The 18,699-nt window shown below is 69.1% G+C and overlaps 2 protein-coding genes across 3 annotated transcripts; both read left to right on the top strand.

The window, feature by feature from the left end:
- Positions 1-1,108: 1,108 nt before the first annotated feature.
- On the top strand, positions 1,109-4,054 carry RNASEH2A (ribonuclease H2 subunit A). Of its 2 annotated transcripts, XM_064437304.1 has the most exons (8): positions 1,114-1,380; positions 1,527-1,598; positions 1,815-1,941; positions 2,303-2,390; positions 2,826-2,963; positions 3,174-3,261; positions 3,357-3,480; positions 3,859-4,054. In XM_064437304.1, the coding sequence occupies exons 1-8, from the start codon at positions 1,254-1,256 to the stop codon at positions 3,989-3,991; spliced, it is 897 nt and encodes a 298-aa protein (XP_064293374.1). In that variant the 5' UTR covers positions 1,114-1,253; the 3' UTR covers positions 3,992-4,054. The 2 variants fall into 2 exon arrangements, with proteins under 2 accessions (XP_064293375.1, XP_064293374.1); XM_064437305.1 differs by lacking the exon at positions 1,527-1,598 and having other exon boundaries at positions 1,109-1,380.
- A 1,715-nt stretch (positions 4,055-5,769) lies between these two features.
- MAST1 (microtubule associated serine/threonine kinase 1) lies at positions 5,770-18,576 on the top strand. Its single transcript, XM_064437115.1, has 26 exons — positions 5,770-5,813; positions 6,304-6,392; positions 6,912-6,987; positions 7,119-7,197; positions 7,593-7,756; positions 8,255-8,330; positions 8,691-8,897; positions 9,452-9,553; positions 10,198-10,327; positions 10,898-10,965; positions 11,043-11,128; positions 11,218-11,426; positions 11,933-12,071; positions 12,182-12,314; positions 12,395-12,560; positions 12,866-12,967; positions 13,036-13,158; positions 13,506-13,615; positions 13,902-14,029; positions 14,254-14,441; positions 14,551-14,893; positions 15,096-15,378; positions 15,757-15,879; positions 16,141-16,277; positions 16,496-16,665; positions 17,025-18,576. The coding sequence occupies exons 1-26, from the start codon at positions 5,770-5,772 to the stop codon at positions 17,708-17,710; spliced, it is 4,161 nt and encodes a 1,386-aa protein (XP_064293185.1). The 3' UTR covers positions 17,711-18,576.
- Positions 18,577-18,699: the final 123 nt, after the last annotated feature.

Raw genomic sequence — 18,699 nt, 5'->3', positions numbered from 1 at the left:
ACCCCGATGGAACGCTGCATGGGACTATGGCTGAGGACCTCGGCTTTGGGGGGCTTCCTCTGGGGACCCCCATGGACACCCCGATGAGGACCCCACAGACCTGGACAGACCCCGAGGGACAGGGACCCTCTCCCCCCTGCCCCCAACGGGATGCTGCATGGGACCATGCTGGGATGAGGACCACAGCTTTGGGGGGGGGTATCCTGCTGCGGACCCCCATGGACACCCCCACGGGGACCCTGTGGATGTGGACCCTGTAGGCTCCAGCTGCTGCTTGGTGAAGGTCACGGCTTCTGGGGGGGGCACCCAGAGGGACCCCCCTCCCTGCCACAGACCTGGAGGAACTGGGGACTCCTGATGGAGAACCCCAAACGGAGCCGAGAGGATAGGGGAACCCTGTGGGGGAACTGCCCCCCCCCCCCCCCCCCAATGGACCTGCCTGAAGGGACTTGCAGGACCAGGCACACCCTGTTGAGGCCCCCCCAAGGGGTTAGGGACCCCAGGGCCCGCGGGAACGGGACCTGCGAGATGGACTGGGTACCCCCAAACTGGGCCTAGCGCCCGCCCCCCCGTGGTGCCCCCCCAGCTGGGCCTGGGGACTCCTTTGGGACTGGGGGGACCCGCAGGGTCAGGCCCCCCCAAACTGGGCATTTACCCGTTGGGGGAGTGTCCCCGGGTTGGACTCATTTTGTGGGGGGCTGAGCCCCCATTCTGTGCTCCCCAAAGGGGGGGGCACCCCCCCGCGAAGTTTACAGGAACCCCCCGGGGGGGGGGGGGGAAGGGGAGTGTTTTGTTGTTGCTGTTTATTTTTTGTACGTTTGTATTTAATTAATAATAACTAATAACTGGTCGAGTTGTGCCGTGTTTTGGGGGGGTGACCGTCTCGTGGGACCCCCGCGCCGCGGGCACCGCCGTCACCGGAAGGGGGCGGTGCCAGGGCTTTCCCCGCTGACGCAACCCTGCCCATATACGGGCAGGCGGGGGCCGTTGCGGGAACCCCCTCCCGCGCTACCCGGCACCGTCCGCCCCGGGGCGGCACTTCCCGGACGGAGGGGGATGGGGCGGGTCTTCCGCGACACCCCCCACCCCCCCACCCCCCGCCTGGGGCTGGACCGACCTCCGGGACCCTTCCCCACGGGACCCAGGCGTTCCGGACCCCCCCGTGACCCCTGGGGGGGGGTGGTGCCTCCCCGCAGCCTACATCTCCCAGTGGGGTGTGCGTGGGCCCGGCCCCGCCCGGCCCCGCCCCCGCAATGGCGCTGGCGCGGCTGGAGCGAGACCCGGCGGGCGCGGGGCGGTTCGGTTCCGCCGTGCCCCCCCTCTGCCGCCGCCGGCCCTGCGCCCTCGGCGTGGACGAGGCGGGCCGGGGGCCGGTGCTGGGTGAGACTGGTGGGGGCCGGACCCTCCCCTTGGGGGGGCTGCGCGTGGCGCGGAGGGGGGGTCCCGGTACACCGGGCTGCACACGGGGGTTTCCTTCCTCCCGCCTCCCCGTTCTCACTCACCCCTGCTCCCGGTTCCCCCCGCAGGGCCGATGGTTTATGGGATCTGCTACTGCCCCGTGGAGAAGCTGGAGGAGCTGGAGGCGCTGGGGGTGGCAGGTGGGGGCGTCTCGGGGGGCACCCGGCGGGCTGGGGCGCCCTGAGGGGGTAGGGAGCCCCGTGGGGTCCTGGGAGGCCCTGTGGGGGGAGGTTTGGAGGTCCCGAGCGTGGGTTTGGGGTATGGCGGAGGTTGGGGGTCCTGGGATTCGGGGGGGGGGCGTGTGTCCCAGGGGGAGTTGGGGGATCCGGGGTGTCCCCTCACCTTGGTCCCCCCAGACTCGAAGACGCTGTCGGAGGGGGAGCGGGAGCGGCGCTTTGAGCTGCTGGAGGCGGCGAGCGACGTCCTGGGGTGGGCGCTGCACGTGCTGCCCCCCGACCACATCTCTGCCTGCATGCAGCAGCGGTGAGACCCCCTCATGCCCCCCCCGAGACCCCCCAATCCCCTGATTATATCTCTGCCTGCATGCAGCAGCGGTGAGACCCCCCTCAGGGCCCCCCCAAGGCCCCCTGGGACCCCCCAATCCCCTGATTATATCTCTGCCTGCATGCAGCAGCAGCGAGAGCCACCCAAACCCACCCAGGGTCCCCCAGACCCCTCTGTGACCCCTCTTGGCCCCCCCCAGCACCTTTGAGTGCCTCTGGCCCTCCAAGCCTGGTTCCTGCAGTCTCTATCTCCTGCCCCACCCCCCCACCCCGTTTGGGGTGCCGGGGGGGTGGCTCCCTGTTTGGGGAGCTGGGGGTGATGGCCCCCCTGACCCCCCCAGAGCCAAGTACAACCTGAACGAGCTGTCGCACGATACGGCCATGGGCCTCATCCAGTTCGCACTGGACTCTGGCGTGCAGGTGGCCGAGGTGGGTTTGCAGGGGGCGTGTGGGGGGCAGCACAGGTGCGGGGGGGGGGAACTGGGGAGGGGGGGGCCCTGGGCTGTGGCTAAACCCTACTTTTCTCCTCCCCCTGTGCCTTACTTTTTCTCACAGGACTGAGCAGTTTGGGGGGGAATTGGGGCTCTGGGGGTGATCCAGGTTGTTTTGGGGTGCTTTGGAGGGTGACTGGAGGAAGGTGCTTTGGAGGGAGTCTGGGATTGTTTGGGGGTAATTTAGCATGGGTTTGGGGGTGCTGGGAGGGAGTCTTTTGGGGCTTCTTTTGAGGAGGGGGGTCAGGGCGCAGCAGAGGGTTCAGGCTGTTTTGGGGAAGGTTGAGGAGCTTTTGCAGGAGTTTTGGGGTGCTGGGCAGCCACGATGGATCAGGGAGCCAGGGGTGATTTTGGGGGGCTGGGGCTCCCCCAGGTGTTCGTGGACACGGTGGGGCCAGCAGAAAAGTACGAGGCGAAGCTGCGGCAGCACTTCCCAGGGCTGGCGGTGACCGTGCGCCCCAAAGCCGACGGGCTCTTCCCTGTTGTCAGCGCTGCCAGCATCTGCGCCAAGGTGTGCACCGAGTTCCCCCCCCCGAGCACTGACATCCCCCCAGAGCACCCACCTGCCCCCAACCCCATGGGGCCATCCTCCCCCTGCACCCCACATCTGCTCCCTCACTGTGCACCAGGCTCAGCTGCACCCTGGGGCAGTGAGTTTGGGGGGGGGCCCATGGGGGCCTAAGACCCCACCCCCACCCCCCCTGGGCTCTGCCCCCCCCAGGTCGCCCGTGACCGGGCCGTGAAGCACTGGAAGTTTGTGGAGGACCTAGAGGACATTGACCGGGACTACGGCTCAGGGTACCCCAATGGTAGGAGCAGGCAGTGGGGACGCGGCGGGGGGCTGGCCCCTGGGGGACCCAGGCATCCGGGCACCCCTCATGCCACACCCCCACCCCCCCTTCAGACCCCAAGACGAAGGAGTGGCTGCGGCGTCACCTCGACCCCATCTTCGGGTTCCCCCAGTTTGTGCGCTTCAGCTGGGCGACGGCACAGGAGTTGCTGCAGCGAGAGGGTGTCCCCGTCAAGTGGTATGGGGCAGGGGGGCTGGGGGGGTCCTGGGGTGGGGGGACAGCGTGGGGGCTGCTGTCACTTGGGGGGGACGGTCCCCAGTGTGAATCTATGGGGGAGCTGGGGCTGCTCTTGTAATGGGGGGAGTGGGGTGGGGGTCCCTGTGTAATTGGGTGGGCACAAGGGGAGTCCTGTCTGTGCCATGAGGGGAGCCAGACCCGGGCGGGAGAGGGGGACACAGGGGTGCTGTCTGTCCAATGGTGGGGCTGAGGGGGTGGGTGTTCCCATGCAATTGGGGGACACGGGTCCCTGCCCTGTGGGGCGGGATGGGGCAAATCCCCTGCCCAGACTCCTGGGTCCCTTGTGCCCCCCCTAGGTCCCTGACTTTTCCCCCCCAGGGCCGACGAGGACCCCAAGGAAGACCCCTCATCCACGCCCTCGGTGCTCTCCTACTTCGCCCGGGCACCCCCCCGGCGTACCCCCCACCGCTTCTTCCAGGAGCGCAGCCTGCAGCCTCTGGCCGAGCTGTGACTCCCCTGAAACAGGGATCCCCAAAACGCCCCCCAATAAAGCACGTGGTTGTTTTCTAACAAAGTGTGGTACAGAAACCCCCAAATCCACTTTTTTTGTGGGGGTGGGGGGGCCGGGGCAGCAAAAAACTCATTTATTCCCCCTGTGAAGTTGGGGGGTGTCACAGGGAATGGTGGGCCGGCAGTGTCTGTGGCATTTGGGGGGGGTCTGTAGGATTGCGGGGGGGCGGGTTGCACAGACCCTGGTTGTGCTGGGGTGGGGCGTTTGGGGCTCCCTAGCTTTGGAGGGGCTTGGGGCCCCCAATGAGCATGTTCCCCCGTAGGGGGAAGGGAACCCAGGCATCTGCCCCCCCAACTCCCCCTTAATCGGTCCTGGCCGGGCACCTGGCAATCGCTGTGGCCTCAATCCCGGGGGATTAGGGGTCTAATCCGGGGGGGGGGGGGGGGGCGTCACTGGGGGCCCCCCGACTTTGCTGGGTGCGTTTTTAGGGGTTTTACGGTACCAAAATGTCGCTAATGAGCCAGGGGTGGGGGGTTCGGCCGTATTGCCGGAATATGAACATGGGGGAAGACACACACGACATGGGGCGGGGGGGACGGGACAGGAGCCCCCCCGAGGTGACCCAAAGTCCCCCAGAAGGGACCCAGGCATCCGGGCTGGAGAGCGTGGCCGGTTCAGCACCGCGGACAGCGGGGGGGGGGGCTCGGGGGGGTCCTGGGGGGAAGGGGACGGGGGACCCTGGGGCACGTGGGGGCCATGGGGCAAAGGTGGGGACAGGGCAGGGTAAGGGGGGGCAGGAGGAAGCCCACCCCCGGGGTGGGGCCGCCCCCCCCCACCCGACGCCTGAGTCCCCCCCGTCAGGGCGGGGCTGGGCGGGGCCGCTGGGCGGGGCGCTCCCGGGGGTCCCGCGCGGCGGAGGATGGCGGCGGGCGTCTGAGGAGGGGTGTTTGGGCACCGGGGGCGCGGGGGGGGCCGGGACCCCGCGCACCGGCGGCGCCATGGACGACTCGGGTGTGATCCGCCGGCGGCGGCTGCAGGTACCGGCGGTGAGGGGGTGGGGGGGGGGTTCGGTAGCGGAGGGGGTCGGTAGCGGAGGGGGGTCGGTACCGGGGGCGGATTCAGTACCGGAGGGGTTGAGGCCCGGCCCGGGGGGGACCTGTATCGGCAGGGCGGGTACGGGGGGGTGGGGGATACGGGCCCGGTGATGGGAAGGTCGGTCCGGGCGGGGTCGGCACCGAGGAGGTGATGTGGGCCCGGTACCGGGGCGGGGCGGAACTGGGGGGGCTGCAGGGCTGTGGTGGAGAGGGGGTCTGGGCAACCAGATCTGGGGGGGGGGTCTCAGAGGTGGGGGGCACCGGGGGGATGGTGGAGCCCATGCCTGGCCCCCCCCCAGCATTGGGGCAGAGCCCGAGGACCCCTCCAAGCGCTGCTGCGGGGGCAGGGGGCCCGTCCAGAGGGATGGGGGGGGGGCCAGGTGAGCCCGGGGGGGGTCCGGGGATTCCGGGGGGGTCCGGGCCGCCCCCCACCCTCTGCCCCGTTTTGCAGAAGGATCTGCCGCTGCCGCGGAAAAGCAGCAGGTGAGACCCCCCCCGCGCCCCCCCCATTGTCCCCATCGCCCCCCCATTGCGCCCCCATTGCACCCACCGCCCCGGCCCCGCCCCAACCCCGCCCCAGCCCCGCCCCGCTGCAGCCGCCGCCGCCGCGTCCCCCCCCCCCCGCCCTGCCGAGGCGCCGCCGCCGCGGAGCCCACGGCCCCCCCCGGGCTCTCGGACCCCCCGATGCCGATCCTGGTGGGCAGCAGCATGTTCCGCCGCACCAAGAGGTAACCGGGGCCTCGGCCTTCCTCTCCTCATCCTCATCCACCACCCCTTCTCCATCCTTATTCCCATCCTTCATCCTCAGCCTTCATCCTTCTCCATCCCCATCGCCATCCTCATCCCTTCTCCATCCTCATCTCCATCCTCGTCCTCATCCTTCATTCTCGTCCTCTTTCATCCTCATCCTCCGTCTCTTCTCCTCCGTCCTCCCTCCTTCATCCCTGTCCTCTGGCCCTCATCCCTCCTTCCTCATCCTCCGTCTTCATCCTCCATCCCTGGCCCCCCCCCCCGGCCCCATGATCCCCTCCATGGCCACTGCAACCCCCCAGACCCTTCCCCCAAGCCCCCATTCCTGCACCCCTTTGGGGGGGAGGGGAAGCTGTGGGTGCCCTCCCCCAGGCACCTTTGGGTGTCATTAGCGTGTTTGGGTGCAGGGTGGGGGGCATGTGTGAGGGGGATCCTGGCGCCCCACCCACGCCCCCCTACCCCCCCCAGCTGCCGTACGAGCAACCGGAAGAGCCTGATCCTGACCAGCACCTCCCCCACCCTCCCACGGCCCCACTCGCCGCTGCCTGGCCACATCGGTGAGACCCCCCCGGACCCCCCGTGTTCCCCCGTGTTCCCAACTCCCTCCCAAGGCCCTAAGACCCTCCTAAGTCCCCCACAGAAAGCCCCAAAGGGGCCAATAGGGAGCTCCAGGTACCCAATGCCCCCCCAAGGACCTATAAGAATCCCCCCAAACCACTGGGACCCCCCCAAGGCACCCATTGTCCCCCTCAGGCCCCACGAACACCTTAGGCAAACTTGGGGAGCCCCCCAGGAACCCATAGGGACCCCCCCAAGGGACCCATTGTCCCCCCAATACCAATAATGCCCCCATCCCCAGCCTCCCTGGTACTTACAGGGACCCCAAAGCACCTGAGCCCCCCCAGTCCCTGGTGTTCCTCCTGCCCCCCTCCTTTTCCCTGGGGTGAGTTGCATCCATTTGGTCCTGCTCCCTCTGGTGTGGCTGGGGCCCGGCAGGGTGGGGGTGTCAGGGTGGGGCAGTGGTGACATCATCCCTGTGTCCCCCTCCACATGCCTCCTGCCCGCCCCCGCTGCAGGCAGCAGCCCCCTGGACAGCCCCCGCAACTTCTCGCCCAGCAACCCGGCCCACTTCTCCTTTGCCTCCTCCCGCCGGTAAGGGCACCCAGGCACCTGGGTGGTGACGGGGGGAGGTACCCAGGCGCCTGGGTCCTGTCCCAGCTCAGGGGCGGGGTGGGGGTCTCCTGGACGCCTGGGTCTCCTGACAGCCCCCCACCTACTCCCAGTGCCGATGGGCGCCGCTGGTCGCTGGCCTCGCTGCCCTCCTCCGGCTATGGCACCAACACCCCCAGCTCCACCGTCTCGGTGAGTCGGGGGCCCCGGAGCCCCCCGTGTCCAGGGAACCTGCTGGGGCACTCTCCCCATGGTGGGGGGTGGTTGATGGGGGGAGTTACTGAGGGTCTGGGGGGGGGCGTGGCCAGTGGTCTGGGAGTGGGTCCCTGCACAGGTCTGCCTGTGGGGTTAGGTGTGGGTCCCACCAATGGGGGGTCCGGGGAGGGGTTGGTGGTGGCCGGGGGTCGGTGGGGGGGTGCATGGTGTGCAGTCAGGAGACCATGGTGGGTCCATGGGTCTCCATGAGTGGCCATAGGTCCTCGTGGAGTGCCATGGCGGGCATCCATAGGGGGTCTGCGAGGACCATTGAGGGGTCTGTGGGGTGCGGTGGGGGTCTGCGGGGTCGGAGGGGTGACGCGGGCGCGCAGTCCTCGTGCTCGTCGCAGGAGCGCCTGCACCAGCTGCCAGCGCAGCCGACGCCAGAGGAGCTGCGCTTCCTTTCCCGCCACTTCGGCAGCTCCGAGAGCCTGGCCGAGGAGGATGGGGGTGCTCGGGGGGGGCCGGCCCCACGCCCCCGCTCCCGTAGCCTCAGGTGGGGCTGGGGCACTGGGGACCCCAAGTGGCTGGGGCAGCACCAGGGATTTGGGGACCCCATGAGGGATCAGGGCAGCAAGAGGCTGGGGGTCACCATGGGGTTCGGGGGGCACACCAGGGCTTTGGGGGGACCATGGGGAGCACCACGGGGGCTTCAGGACACTTTGTGGTTGGGGACACCATAGGACTGGGGGGGGGCAGGGCTTTGGGGACACTGTGTGGGAATCGGGGCACCATGAGGGTGGGGACATCATGAACCTGGGTTGACCCGGTGTAGGGGGGGACCATGGGGGCACCACAGGGCACTGTGGGGTGGGGGGCAGCAGGGTGACAGGGACACTGTGGCCATGGGACATCAGGGGGGTGGAATGGGGCTGCTGTGGGTCCCCATGGGGACAGCAGGGAGGGTTGTGGTGGATCCTGCGAGTGCCAGCGGTAGGGCTGCTGGGTGGGGGACGCTGCAGGTCCCGCGGGTGCCAGCGCTGCCCCCCCCCAGCCCAGGGCGCTCGCCCTCGTCCCATGACAACGAGATCGTGATGATGAACCACGTCTACAAGGAGCGGTTCCCAAAGGTGGGGCTGGGGGAATGTGGGGGGCTGGGGGAGGACATGGGGGCTTGGGGAGGGGGTCAGGGAGGGGACTATGGGGTTTGAGGGGTTATGGAACAGCTCTGGGGGGTCTCGGGCAGTGGGCACTGAGGGGAGACATAGAGTCTTGGGTGGGTCCTGGGAAGGTTATGGGGATCTTGGGGGATTATGAAGTACCTATAGGGGCTCAGGGGGGCTCTGAGGTTCCTGGAGAGGAGGTTTGACAGCTCAGGGGTTCTGGGGTGGCTATGGAGCACTGGAGGAGGTTGCGGGGTCTTGGGGGGCCCCAGGGGGCCTGTGGAAATGTCAGGATCCGTGGGGAGCCTGTCCACCTGGGTCCTGCAGGCGACGGCGCAGATGGAAGAGCGGCTGGAGGAGTTTGTGCGGGGCTGCGGCCCCGGCGGGACGCCGCTGGCCGACGGTGCCCTCAGCTTCATCCAGCACCAGCTGGTGGAGCTGGCACGTGACTGCCTGGCCAAGGCGCGGCACGGCCTCATCACCGCTGGCTACTTCTACGAGCTGCAGGAGAACATGGAGCGGCTGCTGCAGGACGTGAGCCATGGCGCCCAACGGGACCCAATGAGACCCAATGGCACCCCATGGGGCCCCAAGGGACCTAAAAGGGATCAACAGGACCCCACAGTGCCCAACAGGACCCAACAGAGCCCAACACAGACACATTGGCACGCACTGGGGCCCAAAGAGGCTCAGTGACACCCAACAGTGCCCAGCAGGGCCCCAGGAGACCCAACAGGGCCAATGGCACCCAACGGGGCCCAACAGCATCCAACAGGGACCCAACAGCCCCCCCATCGGTCCCAATGGGGCCCCATGGCACCTTGAGCACCTAATGGGGATCAACTAGGGCCATACAGGGCCCGATGGGAACCCTCACCACCCAAGGGCACCCAGTGGGACCCAACAGGATGCCCCAACAGGTCCCCAGGGACCCAATGGGAACCCACTGGACACAACGAGACCTGAGGAGGTGCCCCGGGGCCCATGAGACCCCTTGGGACTGCTCCCTCAGGACCCCATGTGATCCCCCAGCATCCCGCAACCGTCAGGTCCCCTGGGGCCCCCTGACCCCCCCCACGTACCCCCAGGCCTATGAGCGCTCAGAGTCGGAGGAGGTGGCCTTCATCACCCAGCTGGTGAAGAAGCTCCTCATCATCATCTCCCGCCCTGCCCGGCTGCTCGAGTGCCTGGTGAGTCCCCCAGGACCCCCTATCCCCCGGGGACCCAGGCGCCTGGGACCTGCGACAGCCCCCCCCCCAGTATCCCCCCCCCCATCTATTTTGCACCATCCCAACTGTCCAATCAGGTGAAGACCTTCCGGTCACCCTGACAACACCCTGGCCAATCCCTGCGCGCAGCCAATGGGGAGGCAGGGCTGTTGTTGCCATGGTGGCAGCCGTGTTGCCGGGGCAGCGCCATGGCGACGGTGGGTCCTGGGGACCACTGAGACAAAGGTGGGAGGGGCCGGGGGCCATAGGAGGGCACACGCGTGTGCACCGGCCTGTGACTGTCGGTGCACGCAGGCACACGTGTGCTCTGGCACACGTGTGTGCATTGGTGCAGGCACAGTGACACACGTGCACACATGCGTTTGGGCTCAAACACACACGTTCTGGTGCACACACGTGCATCCCCGTGTGCACACACATGCTCAAATGCTTGCACACACTCTCACACATGTACGGACCCATGTGGACCAGCACACGTATGTGCAGCAGCATACTCCCCTACTGTCTGCTGCTGCATTGCACCGTGCTGGTGTACGTCCCCACGTGCACACACGTGATGATGCGTGTCCCCCCGTGCACATGCGTGCTGGGGTGTGTCGGCACAGGAGTTCGACCCGGCTGAGTTCTACCAGCTGCTGGCGGCGGCAGAGGGCCAGGCCCGCGAGGGGCTGCTGAAGGCCGACATCCCCCGCTACATCATTGGGCAACTGGGGCTGGCACGGGACCCCTTCCCTGGTACACACGTGTGCGAGTGGCCGCAGGGCGGGCACAGGGATTTGCACATACCTGTGGGGGCGTGCATGCACATGTGGGCACATGCAAGGGGTATGCACGTGTGTGTGGGAGCGTGCACACATGGGGCCTTGCGCGGGAGGGTGCGTGCACGGGGCGTGCATGGGATCTGCACGCGTGTAGGCACGGGCAGGGCTGCACATGTGTGTGGGAGCGTGCACACATGGGGCCTTGCGCAGGAGGGTGTGTGCACGGGGCGTGCATGGGATCTGCACGCGTGTAGGCACGGGCAGGGCTGCACATGCGTGTGGGAGCGTGCACACATGGGGCCTTGCGCGGGAGGGTGCGTGCACGGGGCGTGCATGGGATCTGCACGCGTGTAGGCACGGGCAGGGCTGCACATGCGTGTGGGAGCGTGCATGAGGAGGGTGTCTGCATGGATCGTCCGGAGCTTGCACGCTGGGGGTGTGCAGCGCTGTGGAGGCGTGCACAGGGGTGCGTGCCTGAGGGGTGCGTGCGTGGGGTGTTGTACACTGGGGGGGTGCGTATGCGTGACACCTCGTGTCCCTGCAGATGTGGTGCATCTGGAGGAGCCCGACAGTGGCGGGAGCAACACGCCGGAGCCAGAGGAGGGGGCTGAGGTGGGTGCCACGGCAGGGTCCTTGTGTGTCCCTCCCTGTGTCCCCCCATGTCCCCATGTCACCCCGTGTCCCCCCAGGGCCGTAGCGCTGTCCCCAGGCCCAAGAAGCCGCCAGGCGAAGGCGACTTTGAGACCATCAAACTCATCAGCAACGGCGCCTATGGGTGAGCGGCCCCAGATGGGTCCCGGGGGGGGGCGGGGGTCCGGGATGCCGGGGTCCCTGGCGCAGCATGACGTGCGGCTGTGCCGGCAGGGCGGTGTACCTGGTGCGGCACACGGCCACACGCCAGCGCTTCGCCATGAAGAAGATCAACAAGCAGAACCTGCTGCTGCGCAACCAGGTGGAGCAGGCGTTCGTGGAACGCGACATCCTCACCTTCGCCGAAAACCCCTTCGTCGTCAGCATGTTCTGCTCCTTCCAGACCCGCCGCCACCTCTGCATGGTCATGGAGTACGTCGAAGGTGGGTGAGGGGCCAACGGGTGTCGTGACACGGGGCTGGGCGTCGTGACACGGGGCTGGGCATTGCAATACCGGGCTCAGTGTTGCGATATGGGTCTGGGCATCATCATGCAGGTCTGGGTGCCACGATACAGAGCTGGGCATCATGACAGAGAGCTGGGTGTTGCGATATGGGGCTGGGCATCATCATACGGAGGTGGGTGGTATGATAAGGGACTGGGCATTGCAATATAGGGTTGTACGTCAAGATACGGTACCAGGCATTACAATATGGAGCCAGACATGGTGATATGGGGCCGGGGCAGTGCAACATGGTGTGGTTTGTGTCCCGATAGGCTGGTTTATGTCATGATGGGACATTTTTTACATCCCAACCTGGTGCGTTTCATCTGAGCGGGTGCTTTGTGTCCCACTGGGACATGCTGGGTGGTGGCGGGTGACGCTGTGACGCACACTGCCGTGTCCTCCCATTGCCCCCCATGCCCCCGCCACGCCCCCCTGTCCCAGGCGGGGACTGCGCGACGCTGCTGAAGCACATCGGGGCGCTGCCGCTGGAGCTGGCCCGGCTCTACTTCGCTGAGACCGTCCTGGCCCTCGAGTACCTGCACAACTATGGGATCGTCCACCGTGACCTCAAGCCTGACAAGTACGCCTGGATGCCAGGGTGCCCTGGGGCGGTGGGGGAGGGGGCTGGGCCAGGGGAGGGCCGGGGGGTGCCGGACGCCTGGGTCCCCACCGGACGCCTGGTGCCTGCAGCCTGCTGATCACCTCGCTGGGCCACGTGAAGCTGACGGACTTTGGGCTCTCCAAGATGGGGCTGATGAGCCTCACCACCAACCTCTACGAGGGCCACATGGAGAAGGACGCCCGCGAGTTCCGCGACAAGCAGGTGGGCGGGGCTGGGCAGGGCCGTTGGGGTGGGGCGGTTGGGGTGTGGTGGGGTGTGGCTGGCACTGACCCTGCCTGCAGGTGTGCGGCACCCCCGAGTACATCGCGCCTGAGGTGATCCTGCGGCAGGGCTATGGGAAGCCGGTGGACTGGTGGGCAATGGGCATCGTCCTCTATGAGTTCCTGGTGGGCTGCGTCCCCTTCTTCGGGGACACCCCCGAGGAGCTCTTCGGGCAGGTCATCTCAGGTATGGGGACAGGGACACGGAGGGGACACGGCGGGACATGGGGCAGGTCATCTCGGGGGCGGGGGGGACGTGTGGATGGGGCAGGTCATCTCTAGTACAGGGACTGGGACATGGGAGGGACACGGGGGGGCATGGGGACACAGAGCAGGTAATCTTGGGTATGGGGACACAGGGGGATGAATAGGTCATCTTGGGGACATGGGGACAGGGCTGGTCGTCCCTGGTACAGGGATGGGCATGGGGACACGGGGATGGGATGGGGCTGGCAGCCGTGACCCCACGCTAACGTGGGCCCCCCATGTCAGACGAGATCCTGTGGCCGGAGGGGGATGAGGCACTGCCCCCTGACGCCCAGCACCTCATCTCCTGCCTCCTGCAGCCCGATCCCCTGCGGCGCCTCGGGGCCGGTAAGACCCCCATTCCCCCGCCCCTCCCCGGGCTGCGGCCCCCGCTGACCCCAGCCTCATCCCCGCAGGGGGTGCACAGGAGGTGAAGGCTCACGGCTTCTTCGCAGCACTGGACTGGACGGGGCTGCTGCGGCAGAAAGCTGAGTTTGTGCCGCACCTGGAGTCCGAGGAGGACACCAGCTACTTTGACAGTGAGGGACCCACAGGACCCCCACCACCAACCCTGAGAACACCTCGGGACCCCTCTGGGACCCCGACCCAGGGACCCCCTGGGACCACCCCATGACACCTCCCAGGGGACACCCCCTTGGCACCCCATGCACCGCCCCGTCCCCCCCCGGACTTCCAGCCAGGGACAACCCCCCATGGGACCTTCCAGCCCTGCCACACGCTCACGGGACCCCCTCAGGAATCCCACCATGTGCCCTCCCCAGGACACCTCCGTGTGTCCCCTCTATGGGTCCCTCACCCCTGGGCCCCCTGGGGTGACCCGATGGGACTCCCACCCTGTGGCCACTCTCACCCCTGCCCCCCGCAGCGCGCTCGGACCGGTACCCCCACGTCACCTCCTACGAGGACGAGGACACAACAGAGGACGAACCCGTGGAGATCCGGCAGTTCTCGTCCTGCTCCCCCCGCTTCAGTAAGGTGAGGGGACAGGGGGGTACTGAGGGCTGGGGACACAGGAATGGTGGGGGACAGAGGGATGCGGGCACGTGGGGATGCACAGGACCTCGCACAGCCCCGTGAGTGCAGGCTCCTCGTGCCCAGCCCCATGCAAACCCTCGTGCGCCCTTTGTGCAGTCACACCTGTGCAAACCCCCATGCACGCACCGCCCCCCCACCCCACCCCGCAATGACACGTGTGCAAAGCCTCGTGCGCCGCTCGTGCGATGCCCGGGGCGAGCAGGTGCGAGGCAGTGCCGGTGCGCAGGTGTACAGCAGCCTGGAGCAGCTCTCGCAGCAGCAAGAGCCGAAGGCGGCCAAGGGACGTCCGCGGGACGAGGGGAGACGCGACGGCTTCGCCCGCGACCGCAGCTGGCGCACGGCCTCGCCTGAGCTGTGAGCGCCTGCACCGGGGTCCCCGGGGAACGGCAGGGTCCCTGGGGGGGAGCACCAGGGGCTCTGGGTTGGGGGGGGGGGGCGGGGTCGGCACACCTGGGTCCCCAGGGTGGGGGCAACGCCTGGGTGCCCTGGGTCCTGCCCAGATGCCTGGTTTTCCCAAAGGATGTCTGAGGGGGTTGTAGTGGTCAGACCCCCCCCCCAAAACACCTCGGTCCCTACAGGAAGCGTGCGTCGGCAGCTGAGGGGGCCCCCCCTGAGGGCGAGGGCAGCCCCCCTCCAGGCGCCCGTCGCCGCTTCTCAGCTCTGCTGGAGCCGGGACGCCCCGGGGCCCCCACCGAGGAGAGGGCCCCCCCCCGCAATGGGGCACCCCCCCGCGATGGACCCACAGATGGACCCAGCGAGGAGCCAGGTCGGTCCCAGATGCTGGGGTCAAAGGTGGGGGATAGAGGGTCCCGGATGCCTGGGTCCCCAGTGGGGTGGTCCCAGACACCTGGGTCCTCACCAGCCGGTACCCCCAGGGGAGCGAGTGCCGCGAGCCGGGGACCTGCCCCCACCCCGAGCCGAGCTGGGGCTGCGGCGGCCGCGGCACCCAGGGGTGGTCCCCGAGGCAGGGGGTGACAAACGCAGCCCCCGCGGCCCTGGGAAGGTCACCAAGTCAGCATCAGCCACTGCCCTCTCCGTCATCATCCCCAGCGGTGGGTGTCACCCCCGGGACGTCAGCATCCCCTCGGGACAACCCCCACCCCCCCGCCCCTCCTTGGTGGGCAGCCTAGAGACCTGGGTCCCCATGGGTGGTGTGGGTCCCCCGCATACCCGGGTCCCCAAGTGTGACGGCAGGGGGGTTGGTGGGGGTCCCCAAGTGTGACGGCAGGGGGGTTGGTGGGGGTCCCTGGACACCTGAGTCCCAAGGGTGGAAGGTCCCTGGTCACCTGGGGGTTGGGGGGGTGGGTGGGGGTGCCCATGGATGCCTGGGTCCCCATGGGGGATGGGGGGATGGGGGCCTCCCCTGGACACCTGGGCCTCTGTGGGTGGTGGAACCCCTGGTCCCATGGGTGGGGGACAGCGGGTGCCCCGGATGCCGGGGTCCATGGGTGCGGTGCCAGCCAGGGGGCGCAGGGGAGGCGCCTGGCTCCTCGCCCCTGGGCAGCCCCATGTCCCCGCGGTCACTGTCCTCGGACCCATCCTCGCGGGACTCATCCCCGGGGAGGGAGCTGGCCCCGGCCGTGGCCGCCCCCCGCTCCCCCATCGCCATCCCCCGCCCCGGCAAGAAGTTCGGCTTCACCCTGCGCGCCATCCGCGTCTATCTGGGGGACAGCGACGTCTACAGTGTCCACCATGTCGTCTGGGTCAGTGGGACGGGGGGGGTCACTGGGGAGAAAGGGGGGACATGGAGGGACGTGGGGGGGACGGGACATGAGCAGCGCCCACCACATCGTGTGGGTCAGCAACGGACGGGGCGACACAAGGATGGGGACATCAGGGGACATGGGGGGGCCTTTGGGGACATAGAGGGGACAGGGGAGTTGTGGGGGGTGAGGATGTGCACAGACCCCCCCCATGTTGTCAGAGTGGGTAGGGATCGGGGGGCACTGGGGGGGGACATTGGAAGGATGGAGGGTATCTGCAGCATCCACTGCGTTGTTTGGGCCAGGGGACGCGGCGAGGGAGGGGCTGGGGCATTGTGGCCCCGGCGCATTGTGAGTAACGGTGCCCTGTGCGTGCAGCACGTGGAGGAGGGGGGCCCGGCGCAGGAGGCGGGGCTCTGCGCCGGTGACCTCATCACCCACGTCAACGGGGAGCCTGTCCACGGGTTGGTGCACACTGAGGTCGTCGAGCTCATCCTCAAGGTCAGGGGTCATGAGATGTCATGGGGCCACGGGGTCATGGGCATGTGGGGAGGGGTCACGTGGTCAAAAGGTCACTGGGTTGAGCGGTTGTGGTGGGGTCATGGTAGGGTCATGGGGTTGCCAGAAGGTCACAATGGGGTCACGGCCAGGTTGTGGGTCCTGGTGGGGTCACAGTGGGGAGGCAGAGCGGGCTGGGCGTCTGGGTGTAGCGGAGCATGGTGGGGTGTGGCGGGGCGTGGCAGTGACCCCGCTGTGCATCAGAGCGGGACGAAGGTGCTGGTGACAACGACGCCGCTGGAGAACACGTCCATCCGCCTGGGCCCCGCACGGCGCCGCAGCGCCCGGGCCAAGATGGCGCGGAGGAACCGCCGGGGCGGCGCCGGGGGCGGCCACGAGAGGTGGGGCTGGGGGGAACTGGGGGGAAGGGGGGGGTAGAGGGTGGGGCCCAGGGTGGGGCCCGGGGGCGGGCAGAGGGCACGTCTGGGGGCGGGGCCCGGGCAGGGTGGGGTTTGTGGGTGGAGCGGGCCGGGGCCCTTGGCAGGGCCCGTGGATGGAGCAGGGGGCGGGGCCGGGGGCGGGGCCCGGCCGCCGAAGTGACGGTCCTCCCCGCCGGCAGGCGGCGCAGTGCGCTCTTCCGGCACCTGGCCCGCCAGGCCTCGCTGCTGCACACGAGCCGCTCGCTGACGTCACTAAGCCGCTCGCTCTCCTCCTCCGACAGCCTGCCCGCCTCCCCCACCCACGCGCGCGCGCGGGACCCCGCCCTCCCGCCGCGCGCCGCCGAGACGGGTACGCGCCACCACGGCAACGGGGCGGGGCCATGACAACGGGGCGGGGGGCGGGACCGTGGCAACGGGGCGGGGCGGGCCTATGGCAATGGACGGGGGGGGGGCGGGGGGATGGGACCGTGGCAACGGGGGCGGGGGCGGGACCAACGGGGGACAACGGGGGCGGGGGAGAGGGCGGAGCCAATGCAGCGGGGCGGGGGGCGGAGCCATGGGGCGGGGCGGGGCTACGGGAGCCACGAGGGTCCGAAGAGGGTGAGACGGGGCTACGGCGGCCGCGGGGGGCCGGGCGGCGGCGGCGGCGGCTCCGCTCGGTCGGCCCCGGTCCCGCGGCCGGCTCTGACCCGCGGCCGGCGCGCGCAGGGGCCTCCCCGCCCAGCAGCTCCCCGGGCTCCAGCGCGCCGCCCTCGCCGGCGCCGGCCGGGCCCCACCTGCGGCCCAGCTCGCTGCAGGGCCTGTCCCCGAAGCTGCAGCGGCAGTACCGGGCGGCGCGCTGCAAGTCGGCCGGCAGCATCCCGCTCTCGCCGCTGGCCCACACGCCCTCACCGCCCGCCGCCTCGCCGCCCGCCTTCCCCGCCAAGCTGCACCCCAAGGCCGCCGAGTCGCCCCGCCTGGCCCGCCGGGGTCCCCCCGAGAAGGCGGCGGCGGCGGCGGGGGCGGCCCGCAAGCACGGCCTGGAGGCCACCCGCAAGGACTTCCCAGCCGAGCCGCCGCTGCAGAGCCTGGCCGAGTGGGACGGCGAGAGCCCGGCCGAGGGGCCGCCCCCCGCGCCCCCCGCCCGCCGCCTGGGCCGCCAGGAGCTGCCGCTGCTACTGGGGGGCCCCCCCGCCGCCGATCCCGCCCCCCCGGGGCCGGAGGAGCCCGAGCGGGTGCCGCGGGGCCCCGCCAAGGCGCTGAGCCCGGTGCAGGAGCACGAGCAGGCCCGGCGGGGGGGCGCCCCGGGGGGGCCGCCGGTGCCCATCGTGGTGGTGGGGCCCGGCGCAGTCCCCGGGGACGGGGACGGGGCGCTGGGGCCCCCCCAGAGCACCGGGCCCCCCCCCGGCCGCTGAGCTCCCCTCCCCTCCCCCCCCCCCCCCCCCCCCCGCGGCTGTAAATCGGGGGGGACCCCCAGGCATGCGGGGCCCCCGCCCGCCCTGCCCGGGGCAGTGGCTTGCAGCCCCCCCGGCACCTCCCTGCGTATGCGAAGGGTTAATGCTGTGACACTCCCCCACCCCCGGTGTGATGTCATCGGCTCGGCAGCCCCCCCCGTCCCGGGGTGTCGCTTCCCCCCCCCCCCCCCCCCCAGCCTTCTCTTTGCTCCTGGTTCTTGCCTTGCTGATGTTACGGCAGTGATGTCACAGGTGGGGTGGGAGGGGCAAGGGCACAGCTGTGATGTCACTCGGGGATGGGGAACGGTGGCACCACAGTGGTGATGGCCATCAGGGAGTGATGTGATGTCACGACTGGTGTCGGTGGAGCGGTGATGTCCCGGCTGTGATGCCAGCGTTGGTGGGGAATTGGCAATGTTGCCGTTACGATGTCACTGGTGGCGTAGGAGGGGTGATGTAACGGTGCTGCTGTCACAACTCTGATGTAACCGAAGGCATGGGAATGGTGATGTCACAGCTACGGTGTCACTGGCAGAGTGGGGATAGTGATGTCACAGCTGTGGTGATGGCGAGGTGGGGGCAGTGACTGGTGCTGGGCGGTGATGTCACCGCCGTGAGGTCACCGAGTGTGACTGACACACCCCAAGTATGCAGTGATGTCTCACACCAGCAGCTGACATCACTGCAAGGGCTGGCCAAGCAGGTGACATCACCAACCCCACCGTGACGTTATTCCCCCCCCCCCGTTCTCGCTATGCAAACGCCCCCCCCCGGGCAGGGGGTGCCGGGGGGGGGGCCCGGGGCCAATAAAGCCTGTACAGCACCGACCCGGCGTGTGCCTCCAGGGGGAGCGAGGGGGGGGAGATTGGACCTACGTCATCACGCCACGGCCCTGGGGACCCCCGACCCACCCCAACCCCCCCCCCCCAGCTCTCTCCGGGCGGTGGTTT

Source organism: Phalacrocorax carbo, chromosome 30 (genome assembly GCF_963921805.1).
Source record: "Phalacrocorax carbo chromosome 30, bPhaCar2.1, whole genome shotgun sequence".
In the NCBI taxonomy this organism is placed as follows: Eukaryota; Metazoa; Chordata; class Aves; order Suliformes; family Phalacrocoracidae; genus Phalacrocorax; species Phalacrocorax carbo.
Note: the sequence above shows the minus strand (reverse complement) of the source record. Positions and strands in the feature narration are given on the sequence as shown.

Bases quoted from the DNA above. Each gene is read 5' to 3' on its own strand.
- RNASEH2A (XM_064437304.1), top strand. From the start codon at position 1,254: ATGGCGCTGGCGCGGCTGGAGCGAGACCCGGCGGGCGCGGGGCGGTTC. The intron at 1,599-1,814 runs GTGGGGGCGTCT...TGGTCCCCCCAG, and splicing joins GGAGGCGCTGGGGGTGGCAG to ACTCGAAGACGCTGTCGGAG. The intron at 3,481-3,858 runs GTATGGGGCAGG...TTTCCCCCCCAG, and splicing joins GAGGGTGTCCCCGTCAAGTG to GGCCGACGAGGACCCCAAGG.
- MAST1 (XM_064437115.1), top strand. From the start codon at position 5,770: ATGCCGATCCTGGTGGGCAGCAGCATGTTCCGCCGCACCAAGAG. The intron at 13,159-13,505 runs GTGAGGGACCCA...TGCCCCCCGCAG, and splicing joins GGACACCAGCTACTTTGACA to CGCGCTCGGACCGGTACCCC. The intron at 13,616-13,901 runs GTGAGGGGACAG...GCCGGTGCGCAG, and splicing joins GCTCCCCCCGCTTCAGTAAG to GTGTACAGCAGCCTGGAGCA.